At 55.7% G+C, this 22,236-nt stretch overlaps 1 protein-coding gene across 3 annotated transcripts in view; it reads left to right on the top strand.

Moving 5' to 3' along the window:
* The first annotated feature begins 4,466 nt into the window (after positions 1-4,466).
* Positions 4,467-22,236, top strand: part of HDGFL2 (HDGF like 2) — an 18,354-nt gene continuing 584 nt past the window's right edge. For 2 of the 3 annotated variants that reach the window (XM_036847009.1, XM_036847011.1), the window contains exons 1-15: positions 4,467-4,631; positions 7,014-7,090; positions 7,185-7,323; positions 13,028-13,219; positions 16,588-16,704; positions 16,818-16,889; positions 17,498-17,657; positions 17,751-17,826; positions 17,899-18,208; positions 19,277-19,380; positions 20,208-20,281; positions 20,416-20,486; positions 20,847-20,948; positions 21,154-21,346; positions 22,036-22,168. In XM_036847009.1, coding sequence (XP_036702904.1) covers positions 4,560-4,631; positions 7,014-7,090; positions 7,185-7,323; positions 13,028-13,219; positions 16,588-16,704; positions 16,818-16,889; positions 17,498-17,657; positions 17,751-17,826; positions 17,899-18,208; positions 19,277-19,380; positions 20,208-20,281; positions 20,416-20,486; positions 20,847-20,948; positions 21,154-21,346; positions 22,036-22,168 — 1,892 coding nt within the window. In that variant the 5' untranslated portion in view covers positions 4,467-4,559. The remainder of the gene's footprint in view (positions 4,632-7,013; positions 7,091-7,184; positions 7,324-13,027; positions 13,220-16,587; positions 16,705-16,817; positions 16,890-17,497; positions 17,658-17,750; positions 17,827-17,898; positions 18,209-19,276; positions 19,381-20,207; positions 20,282-20,415; positions 20,487-20,846; positions 20,949-21,153; positions 21,347-22,035; positions 22,169-22,236) is intronic. The other variant, XM_036847010.1, reaches the window with a different exon arrangement.

Raw genomic sequence — 22,236 nt, 5'->3', positions numbered from 1 at the left:
CTAGATCCCGCATGCCACAACTAAGACGCGGCACAGCCTAAATAAATAAATATTTTTTTAAAAAATGATAGGATTGAAAGCTGATGGCCCAGGCTGTAAACTGGAGATCAAGCCTGCAGCACACAGTAGGTGCTCAGGTCACCTGCTGTTTAGAAGGAGACGTTCCATGCAGTTCTTGGGGCAGGGCAGCACCTTCCCCACCTTGCCTCCTCCGGCCAGGTGCCAGGCACCATCTCTCAGGGAACAGGAAGCAAAGTCACCTCCCCAGGTGATGACTAATGGCCCAGCCGTTGGCTTCAGTGGCCTCTGATTTGGCGGGAAGGCATGGCTCCTCTCCCCGCTCAGCCTGCCACTTTGGGGGAGCCCTCCTAACCCTCTTGGGGAACTCTGCCCCCTGGGTTCCATCAGAGCCTGATCTTTTTTCAGCTGCTCGACATAGCTCAGTCTCTGGTTTTCTGCACTGGCTCAAGGTCTGGGGGAGAAGTTTGCACTGAATCAGGAGGGCCCTGGAGGTGGGGACCCAGAGAAGTGGCATTCTTGCCCTCGGAAGGACTGGATGTATGACCTCAGGCAAGGCACGCCCCTCTCTGGGCCTCAATATCCCCATCTGTACCCTGGCCTAGGCCAGACCCCTCTGCACCAAGTTCCTCATTTATTGTGCAATTTCTACCTCTATGTGAGGGTGCCCAGATTTAGCAAATAAAAATACGGAATGCCCAGTTAGATCTGAATTTCAGATACAAATACTTTATTGTTTTATATATATAATTTAAATTTACAGGGAATTCCATGGCAGTCCAGTGGCTAGGACTTGGCGCTTTCACTGCTGGAGCCCGGGTTCAATCCCTGGTCAGGAAACTAAGATCCTGCATGCCCAGTGGCTCGGCAAAAAAAAAAAAATTACAATCTTAACCATTTGAAAAAGAACTATGTGTCAGATATTGTTATGTGTTATTTCATGATATATGCATTATTAATTATTTTTATTGTGATAAAATATATATAACACATTAACCATTTTAATCATTTTTAAGCGTGCAGTTCAGTGGCATTAAGTACATTCACACTGTTGTGCAACCATCCCCACCATCCATCTCCAGAACTTTCTCATCTTCCAAAACTGAAACTCTGTCCCCACGAAACACTGACTCTCCATCCCCTCCCCCAGCCCCTGGTCCCACCATTCTACTTCCTGTCTCTATGAATTTAACTCCTCTGGGGACCTCTTATAAGTGGACTCATACAGTATTTGTCCTTTTGTGACTAGTCTATTTCACTGAGCATAATGGCCTCAGGGTTCATCCATGTTGTAGAATGTGTAATAAGTACTTGTTTAGTATAGGTATGTCACAAATATTGCATGGAACATACTTACCCTAAAAAAGTATTTGTTGCATATCTACAATTCAGATTTAACTGGTAATTCTGAATTTTATCTGGCAATGTTACCTACAGCCTTTCTTCACACAGCAGCCTAAGGAATCTTTTTTATTTTTATTTAATTTATTTTTTTAAATAAATTTATTTATTGTATTTATTTTATTTTTGGCTGCATTGGGTCTTTGTTGCTGCGTGCGGGCTTTCTCTAGTTGCCGCGAGTGAGGGCTACTCTTCGTTGCAGTGCGCGGGCTTCTCATTGCGGTGGCTTCTCTCGTTGCGGAACACGGGCTCTAGGAGCGTGGACTTTGGTAGTTGTGGCACGCGGGCTCAGTAGTTGTGGCTCGCGGGCTCTAGAGCACAGGCTCAGTAATTGTGGCGCACGGGCTTAGTTGCTCCGCAGCATGTGGGATCTTCCCGGACCAGGGCTCGAACCCATGTCCCCTTCATTGGCAGGCGGATTCTTAACCACTGCGCCACCAGGGAAGCCCCAGGAATCTTTTTAAAAACAGCTTTATTGATATGTCATTTACATACCCTAAAATTCACCTTTTTTAAGTGTACAATTCAATGAATTTTATTGTATATTTACAGAGCTCTAGGACTATCACCACAATCTAGTTTTAGAACATAAGGTGATTTTCCATCACCTTAAAGAAACCTCATACTCCTTTGCAGTCACTCTAGATTCCTACCTTCAGCTCAAAGCAAATACTGATCTACTTTCTGTCTTGAAAATTTTGCCTTTTTGGACATTCTATCAAATGTCATATGATGTTGGAATCATAGAGTATGTGATCTTATGTCTGGCTTTTATCACCGAGTATGTTTTGGAAGTTAATCCCTGTTGTAGTGTGTATCGGTCCTTCGTTTCTTTCTCTTGCTGAAGAGTCAGCGGTAAAATTCATCATCAGGATATACCACATTTGGTTTATCCATTTATCCATAGATGGACATTTGGGTTATTTCCCCTTTTTGCTTTTTGTGAATAATGCTGTTATGACTATTAGCTGTATAAGTTTTGGTGTGGATGTTTGTTTTCATTTCTCTTGGGTAGATACATAGAGTTGGAATTGCTGGTTCATATGGTAAGTCTTTGTTTAACTTTGTAAAAAAAACCCAAAAAACAGAAAAACCTGCCTTTTTGAGATGTATTTCACATGCATAAGGATGTTTCTTGAGATTAAAGTATTATCTCTGTACCCTGTGATCAAATCCCTCCAGGTTTTTTTTCCCCAAGAAGTTAAAATAAAACCCAAGCGTGTTACTGATATTCACAAGGCGTATGATAGGTCCTTAAGGGACCCTTTTGCTATCCGCTCTGCCCTAAATGCCCTCCCAGTGCCCACCTCCCTACCTGGACCTATTTCTAGTCATCTTTGAACTCTCTGGTTAAACTACTATCTCCTCCAGAAAATACTTCTGTTCCCCCACGATAGACGAAGTCTCTGGCATTACTCAGCCTTTTTTTTTTTTCTTTTTCCTTTTTTTAAAAAATTGAAGTATAGTTGATTGACAATGTTGTGTTAATTTCTGCTGTACAACAAAGTGATTCAGTTATACATATACATACATTCTTTTTTATGTTCTTTTCCGTTATGGTTTATCACAGGATGTTGAATATACTTCCCCGTGCTATAAAGTGGACCTTGTTGTTTTATTCAGCTCTTTTTAAAAAAAAAAATAAATTTATTTTATTTATTTATTATTTTTGGCTGCGTTGGGTCTTCGTTGCTACTCTACGTTGCGCTGCATGGGCTTCTCACTGCAGTGCCTTCTCTTGTTGCGGAGCATGGGCTCTAGGCACATGGGCTTCAGTAGTTGTGGCACGCTGGCTCAGTGGTTGTGGAGCCCAGGCTTAGTTGCTCCGCTGCATGTGGGATCTTCGCGGACCAAGGCTCGAACCCGTGTCCCCTGCATTGGCAGGCAGATGCTTAACCACTGCGCCACCAGGGAAGCCCAATTCAGCTCTTTCTTAAGCATCCTATTTTATTCAGAGTTCCTTCCCTGGGTCTTAATTACAAAGAAATTAACATTTCTTTGCCTTGCTAGACGTTGGATACTTCAGGAGCCGGAGTAACAGCACCTAAGTGCGTCCAGTATTTCCTGCTGCCAGGCACAGTTTCCAGAGCCTTAGGGGCGGTGATGTCATTTAATCCTTACTCCCCTATAAAATCTGTACCATTATGAGTCCCGTTTTACAGGTTGGGAGACTGAGGCACAGAGATTACATAACTTGGCCAGGCAGTGCTCAATACATTTTTCTCGACTGAATTAGTATGTATATTGGGTATTTTGTGGCTCTGGCATATGGTGCTCAATAAACTTGTCGTGAGTGAAGAAATAAGTGTTTTGTGAATTTTTTGGCTGTTTATCCTCAGACCGCCACATGACCCGTCCCTACCCCCTAAGCCCCGCCCCCTCGAGCAGGCAACGGCGCGTCCCTATTTTGAGTTGAACCTCGTCTCTTGCGATATCCAATGGCGGACAGCCGCTTAAGCCTTTCCTCCTGTGATAGCTAATGCCGGTTCTCTACCTTGAGCCGCTCCTCTCGTGGTACCCAATGCCCTTCAGCTCTATATTATGCCCCTCCTCACAGGAGCGGGAGGCTATTAATGACGCGCCCCCTACAGTGATTGGGCCTTCTTTCCTGTGGTAATCCAATAGCATGTTTCCTACTTAAGGCCCCTCCTCCTGTGGCGTTCTATGGCCCGCCCCTCTACCCTAAGCCCAGCCCCGAAGGAGCCTGGCTGCCTGCCTCTACTCTCCCAGAGCGCCTGTTTCCCTCCTCCTACCTTTCCTCTTTCACCTCCCTTAACCTCCGTCCCCTCCCATTAGGCTTCTGGGTCACGCCCCCTTGGCTCTACCCGTTATCCAATCCCGTTAACATGCTCTGCTCCAACCCCTCTTCTCATTGGTCCCCCTGCTCCTCTATCCCCGCACGTGGTCCTGAGCGACGGCGTCGCCCGCCCGTGACGGCCGCAAGGCGGGACTTCCGGCGACGGGCAGGCCAATAAACACGCTCCGACCCGCTACCCAGGCCGTCGCCCCCGCCCCCTTGGCGCCCTGCTCCCGCCCCCGGCTTCGCCTCCCCTTGCCGCCGCTGCCGCCGCCGCCGCCGCCGCTGCTGCTGCTGCCCGTGCCGCTGCCGCTTCCCGCGGCCTGGGCCTCCCGCCGCCAGCATGCCGCACGCCTTCAAGCCCGGGGACTTGGTGTTCGCCAAGATGAAGGGCTACCCGCACTGGCCGGCCCGGGTGAGGCCGCGAGGGAGATGGGCCAGGCGACGGGGGGTTGGGGGTGGGGTGGGGCAGTAGGGGCCCCGGGCCTGAGGGACCCGCGCTCCCGGGGTCTGGGGGACTCCGGGCCTGAGGAACCCGCGCGCCGGGGTTCTGGGGGGACCCGGGCCTGGGGGACTCGCGTGCCTGGGGGTCTGGCGGTCCCCGTCCTGAGGAACCCTCGCGCGGGGATTGTGCGGGAACCTGGGCCAGGAGGTCTGGGGGTCCCGGGCCTGAGCGACCCGCGCGCCGGAGGTGCGGAGGGCCCCGAGCCTGGGGGACCCGCTCTGGGGGTCCCAGAGCCGAGGGACATGGGGTTGAGGGACCTGGGGCCTGAGGAGCCAGGGTTCAAATCTGAAGGAGTTTGGTGGGTGTGAGGGGAGCTGAGGAATCTGGGATTTGAGGAGAGGGTTCAAACTAATAGGAAGGAGGTGCTCCGGGCTGAAGGACCTCTTTATGGGGGGCAAAAAGAAGCCAAGTTCTGAGGGGCTGGGGGTCCTGAGCCACGTATGAAGGGGGCCTATGGATAAGGGTTCCAGTAAGGGAGAAGAGTTGAGGGTCAAGGTTGAGAGATGCTCAGCAGGACCAGGGCTGGAAATAGGGCTGGGTGCTGTGTTCACAAGGTCGCTGGAGCTGAGGGGACTGGATCTGAAAATGTGGGGCATCAGAGACCGGAGATTGGAATAAGACTTGTTTGGGGGACCCTGGGGACTGGTGCCCTGTGAGGACTCCCCCGCCAGACCCTGGTGGAGGAGGCTGGTGGGAGCACAGGGTGGAGGGAGGGCTTGGGGGGGGTGGAGGGATGCTTGAATCAGAGGCCAGCCACGGGGACTCAAGCTGGAAAGAGAGAGATCCTGAGGGAGGGGGCTGGGCCCAGGGGACTTTAGGGATCCCCTCTGGAGAAAGCTGGGATCCAGAGGACCCAGATGGTTCGAGGGGTCCAGTTCTGAAGGGAGTCTTGAGTGCGAGTCTCAGAACTGCAGAGTGGAGTTTCAGGCACTGTCTGTGGGGCAGGCCAGTGTGGAGGAGGGGCCAGGAGGTTGTTGCCATCCCCAGGTTTAAGGCACCCCAGGACTGATGTTGGTGGAATATGCATGTTAGGACTGAAGGAATTTGGAGGGGGAGGCAGTAGAAGCATGAAGCTGAAGGTTCGGCTGGAACAGAAGGAGCTCAGGAGTTGCCTGGGCAGTACTGTGGGGTGCCTGGAGATTTCAGCCTCGTTCCCTGCCAGACCCTCCCTCCCTCTGGGTGGAAGTAAGCAGAAGGGCATCACACAGAGCTGGGCGTTTGGTTGCAGAGAGGCCGCCACAGGATGCCAGGAGTGGGCTCAGGGACTGCTAACCAGGCAGCCGTGAGAGTGGTCCATAACGGGTGCTGCCGCTGGGATGTCTGTGCCTCAGGCTCAGAGGCGGGTCCTGGGTGAGGTCAGAGCAGAAGCGGGCCTGGAAGGCATGGCAGGCTGGTCCTTAGGGTGATGGAGTTTGGGGATGTGTCTGTGCAGGAGCGGGATGCTTGGGATGGGTGTTTGGGGCCCAGGGCCCAAGGACTTTGAAAAGTAGCCCAGAGAACTGAGGAAGGAAGCTGGGTGAGGGGGGCAGGGAAGGTTCCAGCAGCTCCCAGGCTTTGAAGAGGACGGGAAGGAATTAATGGGGACCAGAGAACCCACTCAACCTGATTTGCTCGGGCTTACTTTCTTGGAAGCACCAGAGTGATAAAACTTTACGGGCACTTCCCTTCCTCCCAGAGTACCAGCTTCTCCCTCTCCTCCGCGCCCCCCTCCAGCTGGCTCTCTAAGCCCAGAATGCTTCCAAGCACCTGATTGGAAGGGAAGGGGCTGCTAGCCTCCTGTGGGGAAATGACTGACAGCTGCTGGAGCCCATGGCCTATAGGGAGAGGGTGGGACTTCCTGGATGCTCCGGGCCTGTCTCCTGCAGCCCACCCCCCACCCTCTGCATCCTTGGAGCTGCCAGCTGCAGCCTCTGGGAGACTGATCACCGATTGCCTCTTTGCAGGAGGGGGTCCTTTGGGGGGGGTCCTGGGAGTTCACAGAAGCTGGGCTTGGCCCCAGCCCCTGGCTGCTCAGAGGACCATATTTGGCTTTGCCCAGGTGAAACACCTACCTTGGGGGAAGAGAGAGCACCCTGGGGGGAGCGGACAGGTATGCAATTGGGGGGGGGGGGCGCGTTGCACAGAAGAAGGCAGATGCCTAATTGGAAGGTGATGAGCCTTCCTCTGAAGGCTCCCCTCCTCCCAGCGTGCTTTCCCCCAAGTAACTTGGCTGTTTTCCTGGTCACTTCCTGGGTCAGTGGGTGAAGCTGTCCCCCACCCCCCAGCCACCCCCTGACTGGCCTCTCACTGCAGATCGATGACATCGCCGACGGTGCCGTGAAGCCCCCGCCCAACAAGTACCCCATCTTCTTCTTTGGTACCCACGAAACGTAAGTGTCCCCCGCTGGGGGTGGAGTTTTCCTAGCTGTTGCCTCCCGGGGTGGCCTGGCTCACCTGGGCTCGGCCCGTGGTTCCTTTCTCCAGAGCCTTCCTGGGACCCAAGGACCTGTTTCCCTACGACAAGTGTAAAGATAAGTACGGGAAACCCAACAAGAGGAAAGGCTTCAATGAGGGCCTGTGGGAGATCCAGAACAACCCCCATGCCAGCTACAGTGCTCCTCTGGTGAGTCCATGCTGGGGGTGGGAGGCTGGCGGGGGTCTGCGGAGCCCAGGTCAGGCGGGCACTCGAGCGCGCTGGGGACCAGAGGTGGTCTTAGCTTGTCCCACAGAGAAAGGAGAGGCCTCTGGGACAGGGCTCCTCCCGCTGGGCACCGCTGATGTTTGGGGCCTCATCGTTCTCCGTGAGGGCGGTCCTGGGCACTGTCGGGGTTGGAGCAGCATCCCTGGCCCCACCCATGCGATGCCAGGAGCTCCTTCTTTACCCAGTTGTGACAACCAAACACGTCTGCAGACATTGCCGAGTGTCGGGTGGAGGGGTGCAGGATCCCTCCTGGTGAGACCCACTGCTCTAGGGTTAGCCTGAATGTGAAACAGCATCGTTAGAACTCCTAAGAAACCTTTTGTTTTCTAAGGAGAAAAATTTTTTTCCTTTCAGTAACACCCTTTCCTTCCCCCCATTACTGCCAGATTTCAGACTCGGAAAAAGGCTGTAGTTAGTAGACGTGAGAGCTCTTGCTTAGGTGGGAAAGAAGTGCTAAGAGTCACAGAGATGACATTCTCAGTGGCAAATCAGTGTCTGGAAACATTCAGGGAAAAAAGGGAATTTAGAGAAGTTGAAGTTAAATTTGTACAGAAGCCGTGGAAAGCTGAGGAAGGGTGGCAGAGGGGTGCCTTGCTCTGGGTGTTTTGGGGCGAGATGCAGACGAGGGGAGTTGTGGGGAGGTGGAGTAGCCTGGCCTCAGCAGGGCTGGGCTCCAGGTGGGCCGGAAGACCCGGCGAATTGACCGCAGGGCTCGGACCTCTGCTGTTAGGGAAGAAATGGACTTCCCTCCTGGTCTGTGGGCGGGGAAGCGGGAGTCGGAGAGGGTCTGGTTTGTGTGAGAGAAGGACCGAGTAGTTTTGTAGCATCTGGTCCTGCTTGAGAACTCGGGGTCTCGAGATGGTCTGGGTGTGCCTCTCCTGTGCCTCCGTCTACCCACCGACCCGGCAAACACTCCTGTATAGACCCCGGCCGCACGCATGCATGCCATGTGGCGCACTAGGGACGAGGAATCCTAGGTGAAGCAGGCACGCCTCTTGCCTTCTGGGAGCTCACGATCTAGAACCTGGGGTCCGTTCGAGAGCTCTCTCCAGTGCTGAGGGTTTGGCAGCCCCTTCTCAAGGGGCCAGGCCCACGTTTCATGTGTGTGGTGTCTTTTACCTCCCGTGATGGGTCTGGGAGATGGACGTTCCCCCTGCTTTGTTCCCCGCCGTCTCTCCGGGCTTTGCACATTCCGCACTTGGGTAAACGGATCGGAAGTTCCTGAAGGTAGTTGAGTTTCATGAGACCATATTCTGGCCCCAGCCCAAGTGCTGGTTAGTCTTGTCCTAAGCTTATTGCCTCCTGGTGAATCATCACACCATTTAATGTTTATTACGCACCCTCAGCCTGTGAAGTACCGCGTAGATGCCTGCCCTCAAGGAAATGAAATTCAAAAATGGTGTAACCTTGACATTAAACCCACCCCATACAGACTCCCCAGGTTGAGAAGTAGCTATAGGTGTGAGAGCATATTACTGCTGTTTGGTTCTCTGACCCATCTGTGCCTCCAAACAGAACATTGGGTTAAAAATGCAGATCCCTGGGCCCTACCCCGAGAGGTTTAGGTGTGGTAGTTTAGGGCTGAGGCCTGGGCACCTTGAGGTGGTTCATCCCCCGAGTTATCTAGATGCTTCTGATGGAGCCAGTCCACAGCAGGCTTTTGGAAGCACCGCTTGGAGGGTGCCCGGGCAGTCTGTCTTTTCATCCTATAAGGTTTTCGTTTAGTTTTATGTTTCGAGTGGGAGTACAGACTCCTGGTACAAGACTGAAAAGTACAAAAGGGCGTACAGTGAGGGATCAGCCGTGCCTCGCGGCCGTTCTGTTTCAGTTTCCTCTCAAGGTAGCTCCAGCTACCAGTTCCTTGTGTGTCCTTCCAAGATTCTTTGTTCACGTAAAACCCTACATAGCTTGCTTTTTTGAAGCATGTAATGCTCCACTTGGCTTTATTCCCCCAATTGGTCTCCCTCGTCTGTGCAGAGAATGGCTTCATTCTTTTTGACAGCCTTAACTCGGCGTGCTCCCACCAGGAGCGTACGGCAGGGCCTGTTCCCGCACCCTCCTGCCAAGCCAGGAGGTGGAAAACGGTATCTCAGTGTGGTTCCAGCTATATCCAGTAATCCCAAGATGGGCTGGGTAGGTGGCATCTTTTCCATTTTACAGCTGAGCACGCTGAGGCCCAGAGCGTTCACTTGATTGCCCGGAAGGACCCAGCTAGAACGTGAGGCCTCAGAAACCTAGACCAGGGCTTTTCAACTTCTCTCCGTCTCCATGGGGCGTCCTAGGCACTGTGGGCTGTTGAGCAGCATCCCTGGCCCTGCCCACTCGATGCCAAGACCCCCACGCATCTTGACAATTTGAATGTCTCTAGACATTGCCAAATGCCCCCTGGGGGAGAGAATCACCCCTTGTTGAGAAGGATTGACCTAGAAGGATCCCAGTTGTTACATCCTCGTGACCTGATAGAGGAGGTAAAGGGACCTGTCCCAGTAGCTGGTTTGAGCTGAGCTGGAACTAAAACCCAGGCCTCCCGTCTCCCAGGCTGAAGTTCTTTTCTGGTCGGTACAAGCTGGGTGGGGTCCTAGAGGGGCAGGTGGGCCCGGAGAAGGACCTCTACACATGGATCCTGGGGTAAGAGCCCTGCTGTGTGGATGCGTGGACCTGGGTTCGAGGCCTGGCTCTTCCTCCTGTTCACCGTGTCCTTTGGGGATTGATTGATGTCACCTCTCGGAGCCTCAGTTTCCTCATCTAAAACAGAGGCTCAGGGTACGACGAGCTCTCACGGGGCTGTCGGGGGAACACGGTGAGCCGGTGCACATCAGGCAGCCGGCACAGGGGTGCAAGGTGTTGGGGACCGAGGAGGCCAGGCTGGGCCTGACCTTCCCTTTCCATCTCTGTCACCCTCTCGACCCATTAAGACAGTGAGAGGGGGCTTCCCTGGTGGTCCAGGAGTTAAGACTCTGCACTCCCGGGCTTCCCTGGTGGCGCAGTGGTTGAGAGTCTGCCTGCTAATGCAGGGGACACAGGTTTGAGCCCTGGTCTGGGAAGATCCCACATGCTGCGGAGCAACTGGGCCCGTGAGCCACAACTACTGAGCCTGCGCGTCTGGAGCCTGTGCTCCGCAACAGGAGAGGCCACGATAGTGAGAGGCCCGCGCACTGCAAGGAAGAGTGGCCCCCGCTTGCCGCAACTAAGGAAAGCCCTAGCACAGAAACGAAGACCCAGCATAGCAATCAATCAATCTAAAAAAAAAAAAAAAAAAAAAGACTCTGAGCTCCCAATGCAGGGGGCACGGGTCCGATCCCTGGTTGGGGAACTAAGATCCCGCATGCCGCGCGGTGAGGCCAAAAAAAAAAAAGACAGTGAAAGAGACCAACACTCATCACTCATCTCACTCAACCAGTGGGTCTCGGGATGGTTGCAGGTCAGCTGGCTCTTGGCCTTTATTTCCTCGTTCCTCTCCGAGCCACCAGTGTTCCTGTCCTCCAGACGTCTCCATGGGGATCGGATTTCCCAAAACTTTTGCTGGCAGGTAGTTAGGTCTCGTGGGCCGAGCCCAGGAGATGCAGAGTTCCTGGCTTTATCCCCAAAGCGCAGTGCAGGGCAAGTCACTTACCTTCCCGGAGACCTCGTTTCCCCACTTATGGAACATGCCCACTCATGCCAGTCGCCTCCCCGGTTGTTGAGGCGCACATCCGGCCACAGCTGGTTGAGCGCTTAGCAGAAGCAAGCCGGGGTTTGTAACAGGCAGTAGCTGTGTCCAGTGGGCCAGGCTTCGGGGCCCAGCAGAGCTGGCTTGCACCCCAGCTCTGTCGCTTAGTCGCCGTGTGATCTGGCTCCATCACGCCGCCTTTTGCCTTGTCTGCAGAGTGAGAATGACAGCTCCCCACATGCTACACGGAGAGAGGTGATCCCTCGTGTCTGCTAGCTCTCACTGCCACGAGGCTGGCTCCGTTCCTCCCGCAGACGATCAGGAGGGTCCTGGACCCTCCATTTAGTCACTCACACTCCAAGCTGCTGTTTCCTCCGTGAAGAACCGGGGACGTCCTTTCCCTTCTCCACTCACCAGGGGTGCCCCAGAGAAAAGTGACGCCCTGGAGGAGAGGTGTGAGGGAAATCCGCCTGAAAGCCTGATGGTTCTCTCCCAGTGTTTCAGGTTTGGGGCTTGACCTACTTCGTGTGGCACTTTTTACCCTTTTTTTTTTTTTAATTTTTGGCTGTGCCACACGGCATGCCAGATCTTAGTTCCCCGACCAGGGATTGAACCCATGCCCCCTGCAGTGGAAGCGCAGAGTCTTAACCACTGGACCAGCAGGGAATTCCCTGTGTCATATTTTAGATCCCACATATAAGTGGTATTGTATGGTATTTGTCTTTCTCTTTCTGACTTACTTTGCTTAGTATGGTTATTGCTAGGGCCATCCATGTTGCTGCAAATGGCATAATTTCATTCTGTTTTACAGCTGAGTAATATTCCAATGTGTATACGTACCACATCTTCTTTATCCATTCATCTGTTGATGGACATTCAGGTTGTTTCCGTGTCTTGGTTATGGTAAATAGTGCTACTGTGAACATAGAGGTGCGTGGATCTTTTCGAATTATAGTTTTCTCTGGATATATGCCCAGGAGTGGGATTGCTGGGTCACGTGGTAGCTCTATTCTTAGTTTTTTGAGGAACCGCCATATTGTTTTCCGTGGTGGCTGCAACCACTTTACGTTCCCCCCCCCCACAGTGTAGGAGGGTTCCTTTTCCTCCACACCCCCTGACTGTGGTCTGTCCACATGGCCGTGCTCGGTCTCCCACTAGACTGTAAGCTCCCCAGGGGCAGGGCCCGTGCCGTGTTCACGTCTGGGCGCTCCCACCTCCCTAGCACAGTGCCTGGCACCTGGCTGCTGCTCACAGACGGCAACCGAGTGTGCAGACGAGCCCGGCACGCGGCTAGCACAGAAGTGCCATCTACGTGTCTGCTGTTTTTGCGGCTCTTACCGCCTGAGCAGGCATTTTGGCTAAAACAGAAATAGAAGTGCCTGGAAGTTCGCGCCCGGAGGTCCTGTCCTAGGTCATTTTCTTCCTCATCAGTAATTGCAATAATAATAATTTTTACAAAAAGCAAACCTCGATGGACCTCCTGCCAGTCTGGGCACTGTCCTCAGTACATGCCACTTCTGTCTCACCCTCGCCACAGCCCTGTGAGGCCAAAGTGCTGTCGGCCCCATTGCTCAGATGTGGGATGAGGCACACAGGGGCTTAAGTCACTGGCCCAGGGTTTGCCCTCAGATCCTGCAGTGCTTGAATCCTAGTGGCTAGCACACACGTGCCCATCTCGTCCTGCCACATCAGTCCTCAGAGCTTTCTGTTTTTGTTTTTTTAATATTGTTTGGCCGCGCCGCACGGCGTGTGGGATCTTCGTTCCCCAACCAGGGATTGAACCCACGCCCCCTGCGTTGGGAACACAGTGTCTTAACCACTGGACCGCCAGGGAAGTCCCCCTTGGAGCTCTCTGGGCCTCAGTTCCCGCATTTGGAGAGCCAGCAGGCCAGACCCTGACACTTGAGACCCGGCCAGTGGCTGCTGTCCTGTGGGCCACACCTGGTGGTGACCTGCTGTCTCTGTCCCCACCCCCAGCCAGTGAGTTCCTCCGACAGCGAGGCCCCTGAAGCCGACCCGGCAGGTGGCAGTGAGGACGACGAGGACCGGGGGGTCATGGCCGTCACAGCCGTGACCGCTGCAGCCGCCAGCGACAGGATGGAGAGCGACTCGGACTCGGACAAGAGCAGTGACAACAGCGGCCTCAAGCGGAAGGCGGTGGCCTTGAAGGTAGGGGCACGGGGGTGGGGCGGGCACAGCTGGCCTGTGGGGGGCTGGGGCCCTTCCTCCTCCCGCCCTTCCTCCTCCCTCCACAGGTTCCGTCTGGCCGCCTGCTCTTCTCCCTTTCCTTCTTTCGGTTTTTAGTACATTCACAGAGTTGTGCCAGCATCCCCTCTATCAGTTCCAGAACTTTCCATCACCCCAAAAAGAAACCCCGTCCCCACTGGCAGTCCCCCCACATCCCCACCCGCAGCCCCTAGTAACCAGGAATCCGCCTCTGTGGAACTTGCCTGTTCTGGACGTTTCCCATCAGTGGAATCACACACCGTGTGTCCTTCTGTGTCTGGCTTCTGTCACTGAGCATCGTGTCCTCAGGGTCCATCCATGTGGTAGCAAGTGTCAGGGCTTCTCTCCTTTTCGTGGCTGAGCGATATTCCCGGGTGTGGCTGGACCACACTTTGTTTATCTGTCATCCGTTTATGGACATTCGGGTTGTTTCCGCTTTGGGGCCATCACAAATAACGCTGCTGTGAACATTCGTGTACAAGTTTTTGTGTGGATGTGAGTTTTAAGTTCTCTTGGAGAGATTCTCTTTCCTGCCTTTTTTCCCCTCTTCTCTGCCTTTTGACTGCTTCCGAATATTTGGGTGCAGAATGAAAGGACCAGGACCTAGCAGCAAATTCTTTTGATAGAGTAAGGCATTGTTTTTATGATTTTTAAAAATAACCTTTGCTTTTGGTTCCAGTTATAACAATAAGCCATGCTCATCGTAGATAAGTTAGAAGATGTGAAAAGCATAAAGAAGCCGGTGAAAAATGCCTGAACTATCTGAGGGGGTTTCTGCGCCAAGGACTAGAAACATCCTGATGTGTTTCTCCGTGATCTTGTGTGTGCCTCACGGGCGGGGTGGGTATGTAAAGTATGGAATTGGCAATCACGCACGTAATGTGTCTTGCTGTTTTTCCACCTAATAGATGAGCATTTCCTTGTCCTTAAACGTTATGATTATTTTTTAATATTTTATTTATTTATTTATTTATTTGGTTGTGTCGGGTCTTAGTTGTGTCGGGCTCTTCGTTGCGGCGTGTGGACTTCTCTAGTTGTGGTGCGTGGGTTCAGTAGTTGCAGCACGTGGGCTCTCTAGTTGTGGCGTGTGCCGGCTCTAGAGCGTGCAGGCTTAGTCGTCCCGCAGCATGTGGGATCTTACTTCCCCGACCAGGGGTCGAACCCCCGCCCCCTGCATTGGAAGGAGGATTCTTTTTTTTTTTTTCTTTTTCTTTTTTCCTTTAACATCTTTATTGGAGTATAATTGCTTTACAATGTTGTGTTAGTTTCTGCTGTATAACAAAGTGAATCAGCTATATGCACACGTATATCCCCATATCCCCTCCCTCTTGCGTCTCCCTCCCACCCTCCTTATCCCACCCCTCTAGGTGGTCACAAAGCCCCGAGCTGATCTCCCTGTGCTATGCGGCTGCTTCCCACTAGCTATCTGTTTTACATTTGGTAGTGTATATATGTCCATGCTACTCCCTCACTTTGTCCCAGCTTACCCTTACCACTTCCCGTGTCCTCAAGTCCATTCTCTACGTCTGTGTCTTTTATTCCTGTCCTGCCCCTAGGTTCTTCAGAACCTTTTTTTTTTTTAGATTCCATATATATGTTAGCATACGGTATTTTTCTCTTTCTGACTTACTTCACTCTGTATGACGGGCTCTAGGTCCATCCACCTCACTACAAATAACTCAGTTTTGTTTCTTTTTATGGCTGAGTAACATTCCATTGTATAGATGTGCCGCATCTTCTTTATCCATTCATCTGTCGATGGACACTTAGGTTGCTAGAAGGCGGATTCTTAACCACTGGACCACCAGGGAAGTCCCTGGCATCGTTTTTTAAAAGTCCCTGTTGTTTCTGTTTACAGTTATTGGAGGAGTTAGACAGAAATATGTTGAAAATAAATGGCCCCCCCCATCCTACCTCTTAGATATTAACCACTACTTGTAGGTTAGTATGTATTCAGGTTTTGTTTTTTGGGGTTTTTTGGCCAACTTTGCATTAAATGAATATGTCATTATTACAACACCTTTCCCCCACACTAGGGAGACATTTAGACGACCTCTTCCCTCGTAACCCAGCACCCTAGCTGGGAACACACCTATTGGTGTTCCTTTCTCCATTTTTGGGGGTGTGGCTATGGCTTTCCGCCGGGTCAGCTTTGTGCTCTCTCTAGTTAACGTTCTTTTGTCGCTGTTTTTCTGTGTGTCCACCATCTCTTCACGTGGTCTCCCTCTGTGCATGTCTGTGTCCTAATCTCCTCTTCTTATAAGGACCCCAGTCATATTGGGTCAGGGCCACCCTAATACCTCGTTTTACTTTAATTCTCTCTTCAAAGACCCATCTCCAAATAGTCACATTCTGGGGTCCTGGGGGTCAGGGCTTCATTGTATGCGCTTTGGGGGAACACAGTGCAGCCCATCGTACCCTGGCCTTGGTCAGGCCCCGGAGGAGGCAAGATGCTCTCAGTAAGTGCTTGTGACGAGAACCAGCGAGTCTGGGCTGTAACGGGACAGAGGCAGAGGTGCATCGCACCTAAACCCACGCCCTGACGGGGAGGACCAGGCGTCAGTGGGCTGAGATCTGTGTCCAAAGCTCAGTCCTCTTTGCCTCCTCAGTTCTTCCTTTATACAGTTTCTTAAATTGGCTTCTTTGAGTGGGCATCTGGGAGTCTGTGAACCCCTGAAACCTAATTCAGAATTGTATGTGTGTGTGTGTTTAAAAAATCTTTCTTATTGAGGTGAAATTCACATAAAATTAACCGTTCTAAAACGTACAACTCAGTGGCATTTAATACATTCACAGTGTGGTGCAACCACCACCTCTATCTAGTTGCAAAACATATGTGTATGTGTTTTTCTGGGGGAAGGATCCCTGGTTTGTATTCTTCATTTTTTTTAATTGTAGTAAAATACAACGTGAAATTCACCATCTTAACCATTTTTAAGCGCACAGTTCAGTAGCATTTTACATTCACACCGTTGGGCAGCCATCCCCACCATCCATCTCCAGAACTTTCTCATCCTCCCAAACTGAAACTCTGTCCCCATGAAACCCTGACTCCCCCTCCCCCTCCCCCAGCCCCTGGCGCCCACCATCTACTTCCTGTCTCTGTGGGTCTGACTCTCTAGGGACCTCCTGTGAGTGGGATCACACAGTATTTGTCCTTCTGTGTCTGGCTTCTTTCACTGAGCATCATGTCTTCTAGGATCAGTATCCCTGGTTTTTATCAGATTCTCAAAGGGGTCCCTGCCCTCCTCCCCGCAAAGTTTCCCGAGCACACGGGCTTTCTCAGTTGCTGATGTGTGCTCCCCTTCCAGATGTCGGTCTCAAAACGAGCTCGAAAGGCCTCCAGTGACCTGGATCAAGCCAGCATGTCTCCATCCGAGGAGGAGAACTCGGAAAGCTCCTCCGAGTCAGAGAAGACCAGTGACCAGGTGAGCAGCTGGCCGGACCCCGGGCAGGTGCCCAGGGGGAGGGATGCACCGGGGGGACGCCGAGGGGTAGCCGGCCGGTGGGCACCACGTCCAGCTCCCTTATCTCCGCCCAGGACTTCACCCCCGAGAAGAAAGCCGTGGTCCGGGCCCCACGGCGGGGCCCCCTTCCAGGACGGAAGAAAAAGGTACGGGTGTTTTATTTTGTTCTCACACACCGGCCGGTGGAAGCTCCTCAAGCATCTCCCCACGGTCACCAGCCACGGTCTGCGGTCAGGGTCAGTCCGTTTTGGAGGAGGGAAGGCTGTAGGCCCCAGGGAGACCCCGGGGCCCGCTGACATCCGCCTCCACCTTCACTCACGGCTTTGGCCCATGGTTTCCGAGTGCCGTGTGCGCGGAGCACCTCCCCGGAGCAGGAGACCACCCAGCCGCTGCTGCCCCCGAGAGGGCCTTAGAGGCCAGTTTGGAAAACGGGATGCTGGGATGCTGGCATCGGAAGGGGGCAAAGCACTCTTAGGGGCCCCATGAGAGAGAGAATGCACGCGTGTGCGCGCCTGTGTGCAAGTGTGATGTATGTGCGTGTGTGTTGTGTGCAAGCAGGCATGTATGAGCGTGTACAAGTGTATTGTGTGTACACAAGTATGTGTGCATGAGTGTGTGAGTGTGGTGTGTGCGTGTGTATGTCTGGGGTTCTGGGCCAGAACGAAGGGTTGTGGGTTTGGGCGGGGCGGGGCGCTGCAGGGACGCCTGGGGCCCCCTCGCCCTGGCTGCTCTCACCTCCCCCGGCCTCCCCCAGAAGGCGCCGTCAGCCTCCGACTCGGACTCCAAAGCAGAATCGGACGGGGCGAAGGCTGAGCCTGTGGCCGTGGCGAGGTCGGCGTCCTCCTCCTCCTCCTGCTCCTCCTCCTCCGACTCGGACGTGTCCGTAAAGAAGCCTCCTCGGGGCAGGAAGCCAGGTAGGCAGGCGGTGGGGTGCTGCCCTGGGCCTGGGCCTGGCCTGGCGGTGGGTGGGGGGGTGGGGAACGCCCACCGAGAGACGCCTTCCGTAGCCGAGAAGCCTACCCCCAAGCCCCGCGGACGGAAACCGAAGCCTGAGCGGCCACCGACCACCTCGAGCAGCGACAGGTGGGTGCGGGGCCCTCGGGGCGGGGGCGCGGGCAGGCCGGGACGGGGGCCCTAACCGGCCCGCACCCCCAGCGACAGCGACGAGGTGGACCGCATCAGCGAGTGGAAGCGGCGGGACGAAGAGCGGCGGCGTGAGCTGGAGGCGCGGCGGCGCAAGGAGCAGGAGGAGGAGCTGCGGCGGCTGCGCGAGCGCGACAAGGAGGAGAAGGAGCGGCGGCGGGGGCGGGAGCGCGGGGAGGCGGCGCCTGCGGGCAGCGCGGGCAGCAGCGGCGACGAGCTCAAGGACGACGACGAGCCCGTCAAGAAGCGCGGCCGGAAGGGCCGCGGCCGGGGCCCCCAGTCCTCCTCCGACTCGGAGCCCGAGGCCGAGCTGGACAGAGAGGTGCGTGCGGCGGCGTCCGTGCAGCAGCCGCTGTGTGCTGGGCGCCAAGCGGTCAGGGAAACAGAGAGAGCCCGCTCTTAAGGAGCTGACACGAGGGAGGGAGACGGGCAGCGGACCACCTGAGGATGGTGTGTGGTGCCAAGGAGATGGAAGCCAGGGCGGGCTGTGCGCTGCGGGGGCGAGAGGGTTTCCGTCGCAAAGAGGGCAGACCTCAGAGGCTTCAGGCGAGCAGCCGACATTAAGTAAGGATCTGAATGAAGTGAGAAGATACCTGGGGGAGAGGCATTCCTGGCTGAGCGCACGGCCGTGCAAAGGCCCTGGGGCAGGACCATGCCTGGTGTGTTGGAGGAACAGCGAGGAGGCCCGTGTGTCTGGAGCAGAGTGAGCGAGGGGGGGAGAGGGAGGAGGGGAGGGGACGGGGCAGGTCATGTAGGGCCTTGTGGAGGACTTGGGCTGTTACCCCAAGGGAGGTAGGTGGGACCCTGGAGGGCTGTGGGCAGAGGAGGGGTGGGTGCTCACAGGTGCCCTCTGGCTGCTGCGGGGGAACGGCTTGTGGGGTAAGCATGGGAGCAGTTCGGCCTCTGGTGCATGTTGGTGGTGACCGTTAGCACCATGCGTGACCACAGAGCGTCAGCTCCCTGTCCTCCTGGCTCTCACAGGCCAGCCTGAGTCCAGGAATCCGAGCCCCCCGGGCCCATCACCTTCTAGTCTGAGCCCAGGATCCCACTCGATAGGGGTGGGGGAGCCGAACAATGCCCTGTTCTCTCCCCACTGCTCTCCGTTTTGTCACAAAAGGGGGACCAAGTTCCCTGGCACGGGAGATGTCTTGCTCGGCAAGGGGAATGCAGTGGGGCTGCCCCACTGTTGGGTGATCCTTTCAGGGCCTGAGAAGCTGCTGCCCGGGGATGGACTGGACACGGGGTCCATCCTGCCCAGTCCATCAGCTCCCATCAGGCGAAGGTGACAGCAGGGAATGTCACACTGTGTTTCTAAGGGAACAACTCAGGGGTCTGGGGCAGCCCCACGCCGCCTGCCACTCCAGCCCTTCCCTTTCTCTGGCTGCTACAGGTGAAGAAATCAGCGAAGAAGTTGCACCTGCAAAGCACAGAGCCCGCGCGGAGACCCAGCCAGAAGGAGAAGAGAGGGCGCCCCGAGGAGAAGCCCCGGGCCAGGTCCGTTCCCGCACTGCCACTCCTCCCATAGCCCCCTGGGGGTCCCCACATCTCAAGGGAGGGCCCCATCAGGTTATGCAGGAGTCACTGCCCAGGTCTGTGGTCCTTCCCCAGAGCAGGCCTCTCCCCCTGGGGTGACCCTGCTCCCAGGGGACACCGGGCAGTGTCCTGGGACATCTGTGGTGGTCACATGGGGGGCGGTTCCTGGGATCCAGTGGGTGGAGCCAGGGAGGCTGCCCCTCTCCCCACAGTGCCCAGGATGGAGCCCCACAGAGGATGACGTGGCCCCCGTGTCGCCAGTGCTCAGGAGGAGAGACTGTCCCCAGACCAGTGGCTCTCAGGCTTTTTAAAGTCCAAGGCCCACTGAGGTGGGAGCACAGAGCCCATCTCCCTCCCCACTTTCTGTGTGGAATCCCAGCCATCAGTAAACGAACCTGCCCCCTGGGAACATGGCAGCCAGGCTGCCGAGCAGGATGTAGAATCGAAGGCTCGGTGACATGCCTGCTGCCGTTTCCCAGCATCATATCAGAGTAACTCATGCGCTGGGGTCTACGTAACTAGCCACTCACCCTGAACCACTTGTTTAAAAAAAAAAAAAAAAAAAATTTCTGGGCTTTCACATTATTTACTTTCTAGAGGAAGGGTTATGTCTTGGGTCCTCTCAGGTGCTGCCGTAGACCAGGTCAGGCGGGCCTTGAGCCTCCTCCTCCCAGCCTCCCGGGCCTCCTGATGGTTTCCTTCTGCAGCGGCCATGGGTCCCCCCACAGGCCCCCGGCCCTCAGTGGGGACATTGGTCAGGGGCCTTCTAAGGGCACGACTCTCCACAGGCCCGCGAAGGTGGAACGGACCCGGAAGCGGTCAGAAGGGTTCCCACCAGACCGGAAAGTTGAGAAGAAGAAAGGTGAGGGGCCAGCTGCCCAGCCCTGGTTGCAGCCTGAGGTCGCCGAACGGGAGGAGGGACGGCCCTGGAGGAGCCGGCTCCCATCACCAGGGACCCCGCTCAGGCCTGGGCGCTGCCTTCTCTCTTGGCCACAGAACCTTCCGTGGAGGAGAAGCTTCAGAAGCTGCACAGCGAGATCAAGTTCGCCCTGAAGGTTGACAATCCGGTGAGACCTTCCTCGGGGTGCAGAGGTCATGTCTCAGTTCCCCTGCCCCCTCATCGCTCGAGCTCCCTGAGAAGTCTGGGGACGCTGAGGCAAAGTCAGGCCGCATGCGCAGGGCAGGGTCCTTGTTCACGTGGGCGTCCACCAGATAAGGGCCCATCTTGGCCTCCTGAGTGCAGTGCTCTGCGTTCCCACCAGGTGATGCCACACGAGGCCCCAAGACCCCTCGAGTTCTGGGTGCTTCACCACCGTCCCCGGGGCTCCCTGTTGCTCAGCCCAGGGTGTCCTTCTCTGCCCTCTTGGGCCCCCTAGAACCCCCGCAGCTAGGCGCTGACCCTCCTCGCTGCCCTCGCTGCCCTGCAGGATGTGAAGAGGTGTCTGAACGCGTTAGAGGAACTAGGGACCCTGCAGGTGACCTCACAGATCCTCCAGAAGAACACGGACGTGGTGGCCACGTTGAAGAAGGTGCGGCGGGAGCCCAGGGGTTGAAGGGGCTGGTGGTGGGGCTACGGGTCTGCTTGGGGCGCTGGGCTTCCGGCCACGGCCGCCTGTGGTCAGCGAGGAGGAAGCCGTGTGCACGGGAGGCGCTGCGGGGTGCGGTGATGGGGGAGGGTCTTGGGCGGGGGGTGAGGTGGCTGCGCCCCCTGAGCCAGGCCTCTTGGTGGGCCAGATCCGCCGCTACAAGGCCAACAAGGAGGTGATGGAGAAGGCTGCGGAGGTCTACGCCCGGCTCAAGTCTCGGGTCCTGGGACCAAAGATCGAGGCCATCCAGAAGGCGACCAGAACTGGGCCGGAGAAGGCCGAGGAGATACTGGCTGGAGAGGAGGCCCCTGCGGAGAGGGCGGAGGACGAGACGAGCGCTGGTGAGGAGCTGGCGGGCGGGGCTCTGAGCAGACCGCCCAGGTGGCGCCACCTGTCGGTACTCGCTGCGCAGGCTGGCTGTGTCCCCAAGGCAGCTGGTGTCCGGGCCACACGCCCCTGTGCTGCTCATAGGCTCCATCCAGACCCTCAGAGCCAGCTAGCAGGGGAGGCTGTGTGTGTGCGGCCAGGTGCGCGAGTGTTTTTGGGACGGGCGGTCGCAGAGGTCTGGGAGGGGAGGGCCACGGGTGGGCTGAGAGGAGAAAGGGCGTCTGCGGTGGGGACAGTGGCTGCGGGGACAGGAGAGCGTTCCTTCCTGCTGGGGTCATGCGGTCCTGGTGAGAGATGTTTGGAGCAGCCCGTAAGGCCAGCACCGAGAGGGCTTAGTTGAAGCCGAGGCTGCCCGGGGGAGAGCACAGAGGGGGCGTTTCTCTTTACGTCTGTTTGGACACGGCCGTGGCAGGCTTTCCCCGGTGTTGCCCACGGCCATTTGTTTACCGGCCCCTCCCATCTTCAGGCTGCGTGGACGGGCCAGGGGCCGGCTGGAAGAAGAGCCCCACGCAGCCGGCCGCCCCTGTGTGTCCGGTGGCTCGGGGGTGCGGGTGAATTCAGGTGCACAGGCGGGTGCTCGCACGCTGCTCGCTCTCTGCAGGGGGGTTGCCCCACAGCGTCCCACGAGCCTCTCTCCCCGCAGATCTCGCAGCCCCTGTGAACGGCGAGGCCACGTCCCAGAAGGGGGAGAGCATGGAGGACAAGGAGCCGGATGAAGGACAGAACTCAGAGGAGGGGCCGGGGGGCGGCTCCTCTGAAGACCCGTTACACAACGAGTAAGTGTCGCCGGGGCCGCAGGGGCGACTTCCGGAGAAGGCAGCCCGGTGTCTGAGCTGCTCCCAGT

Source organism: Balaenoptera musculus, chromosome 3 (assembly GCF_009873245.2).
Source record: "Balaenoptera musculus isolate JJ_BM4_2016_0621 chromosome 3, mBalMus1.pri.v3, whole genome shotgun sequence".
Lineage (NCBI taxonomy): Eukaryota > Metazoa > Chordata > Mammalia > Artiodactyla > Balaenopteridae > Balaenoptera > Balaenoptera musculus.
Note: the sequence above shows the minus strand (reverse complement) of the source record. Positions and strands in the feature narration are given on the sequence as shown.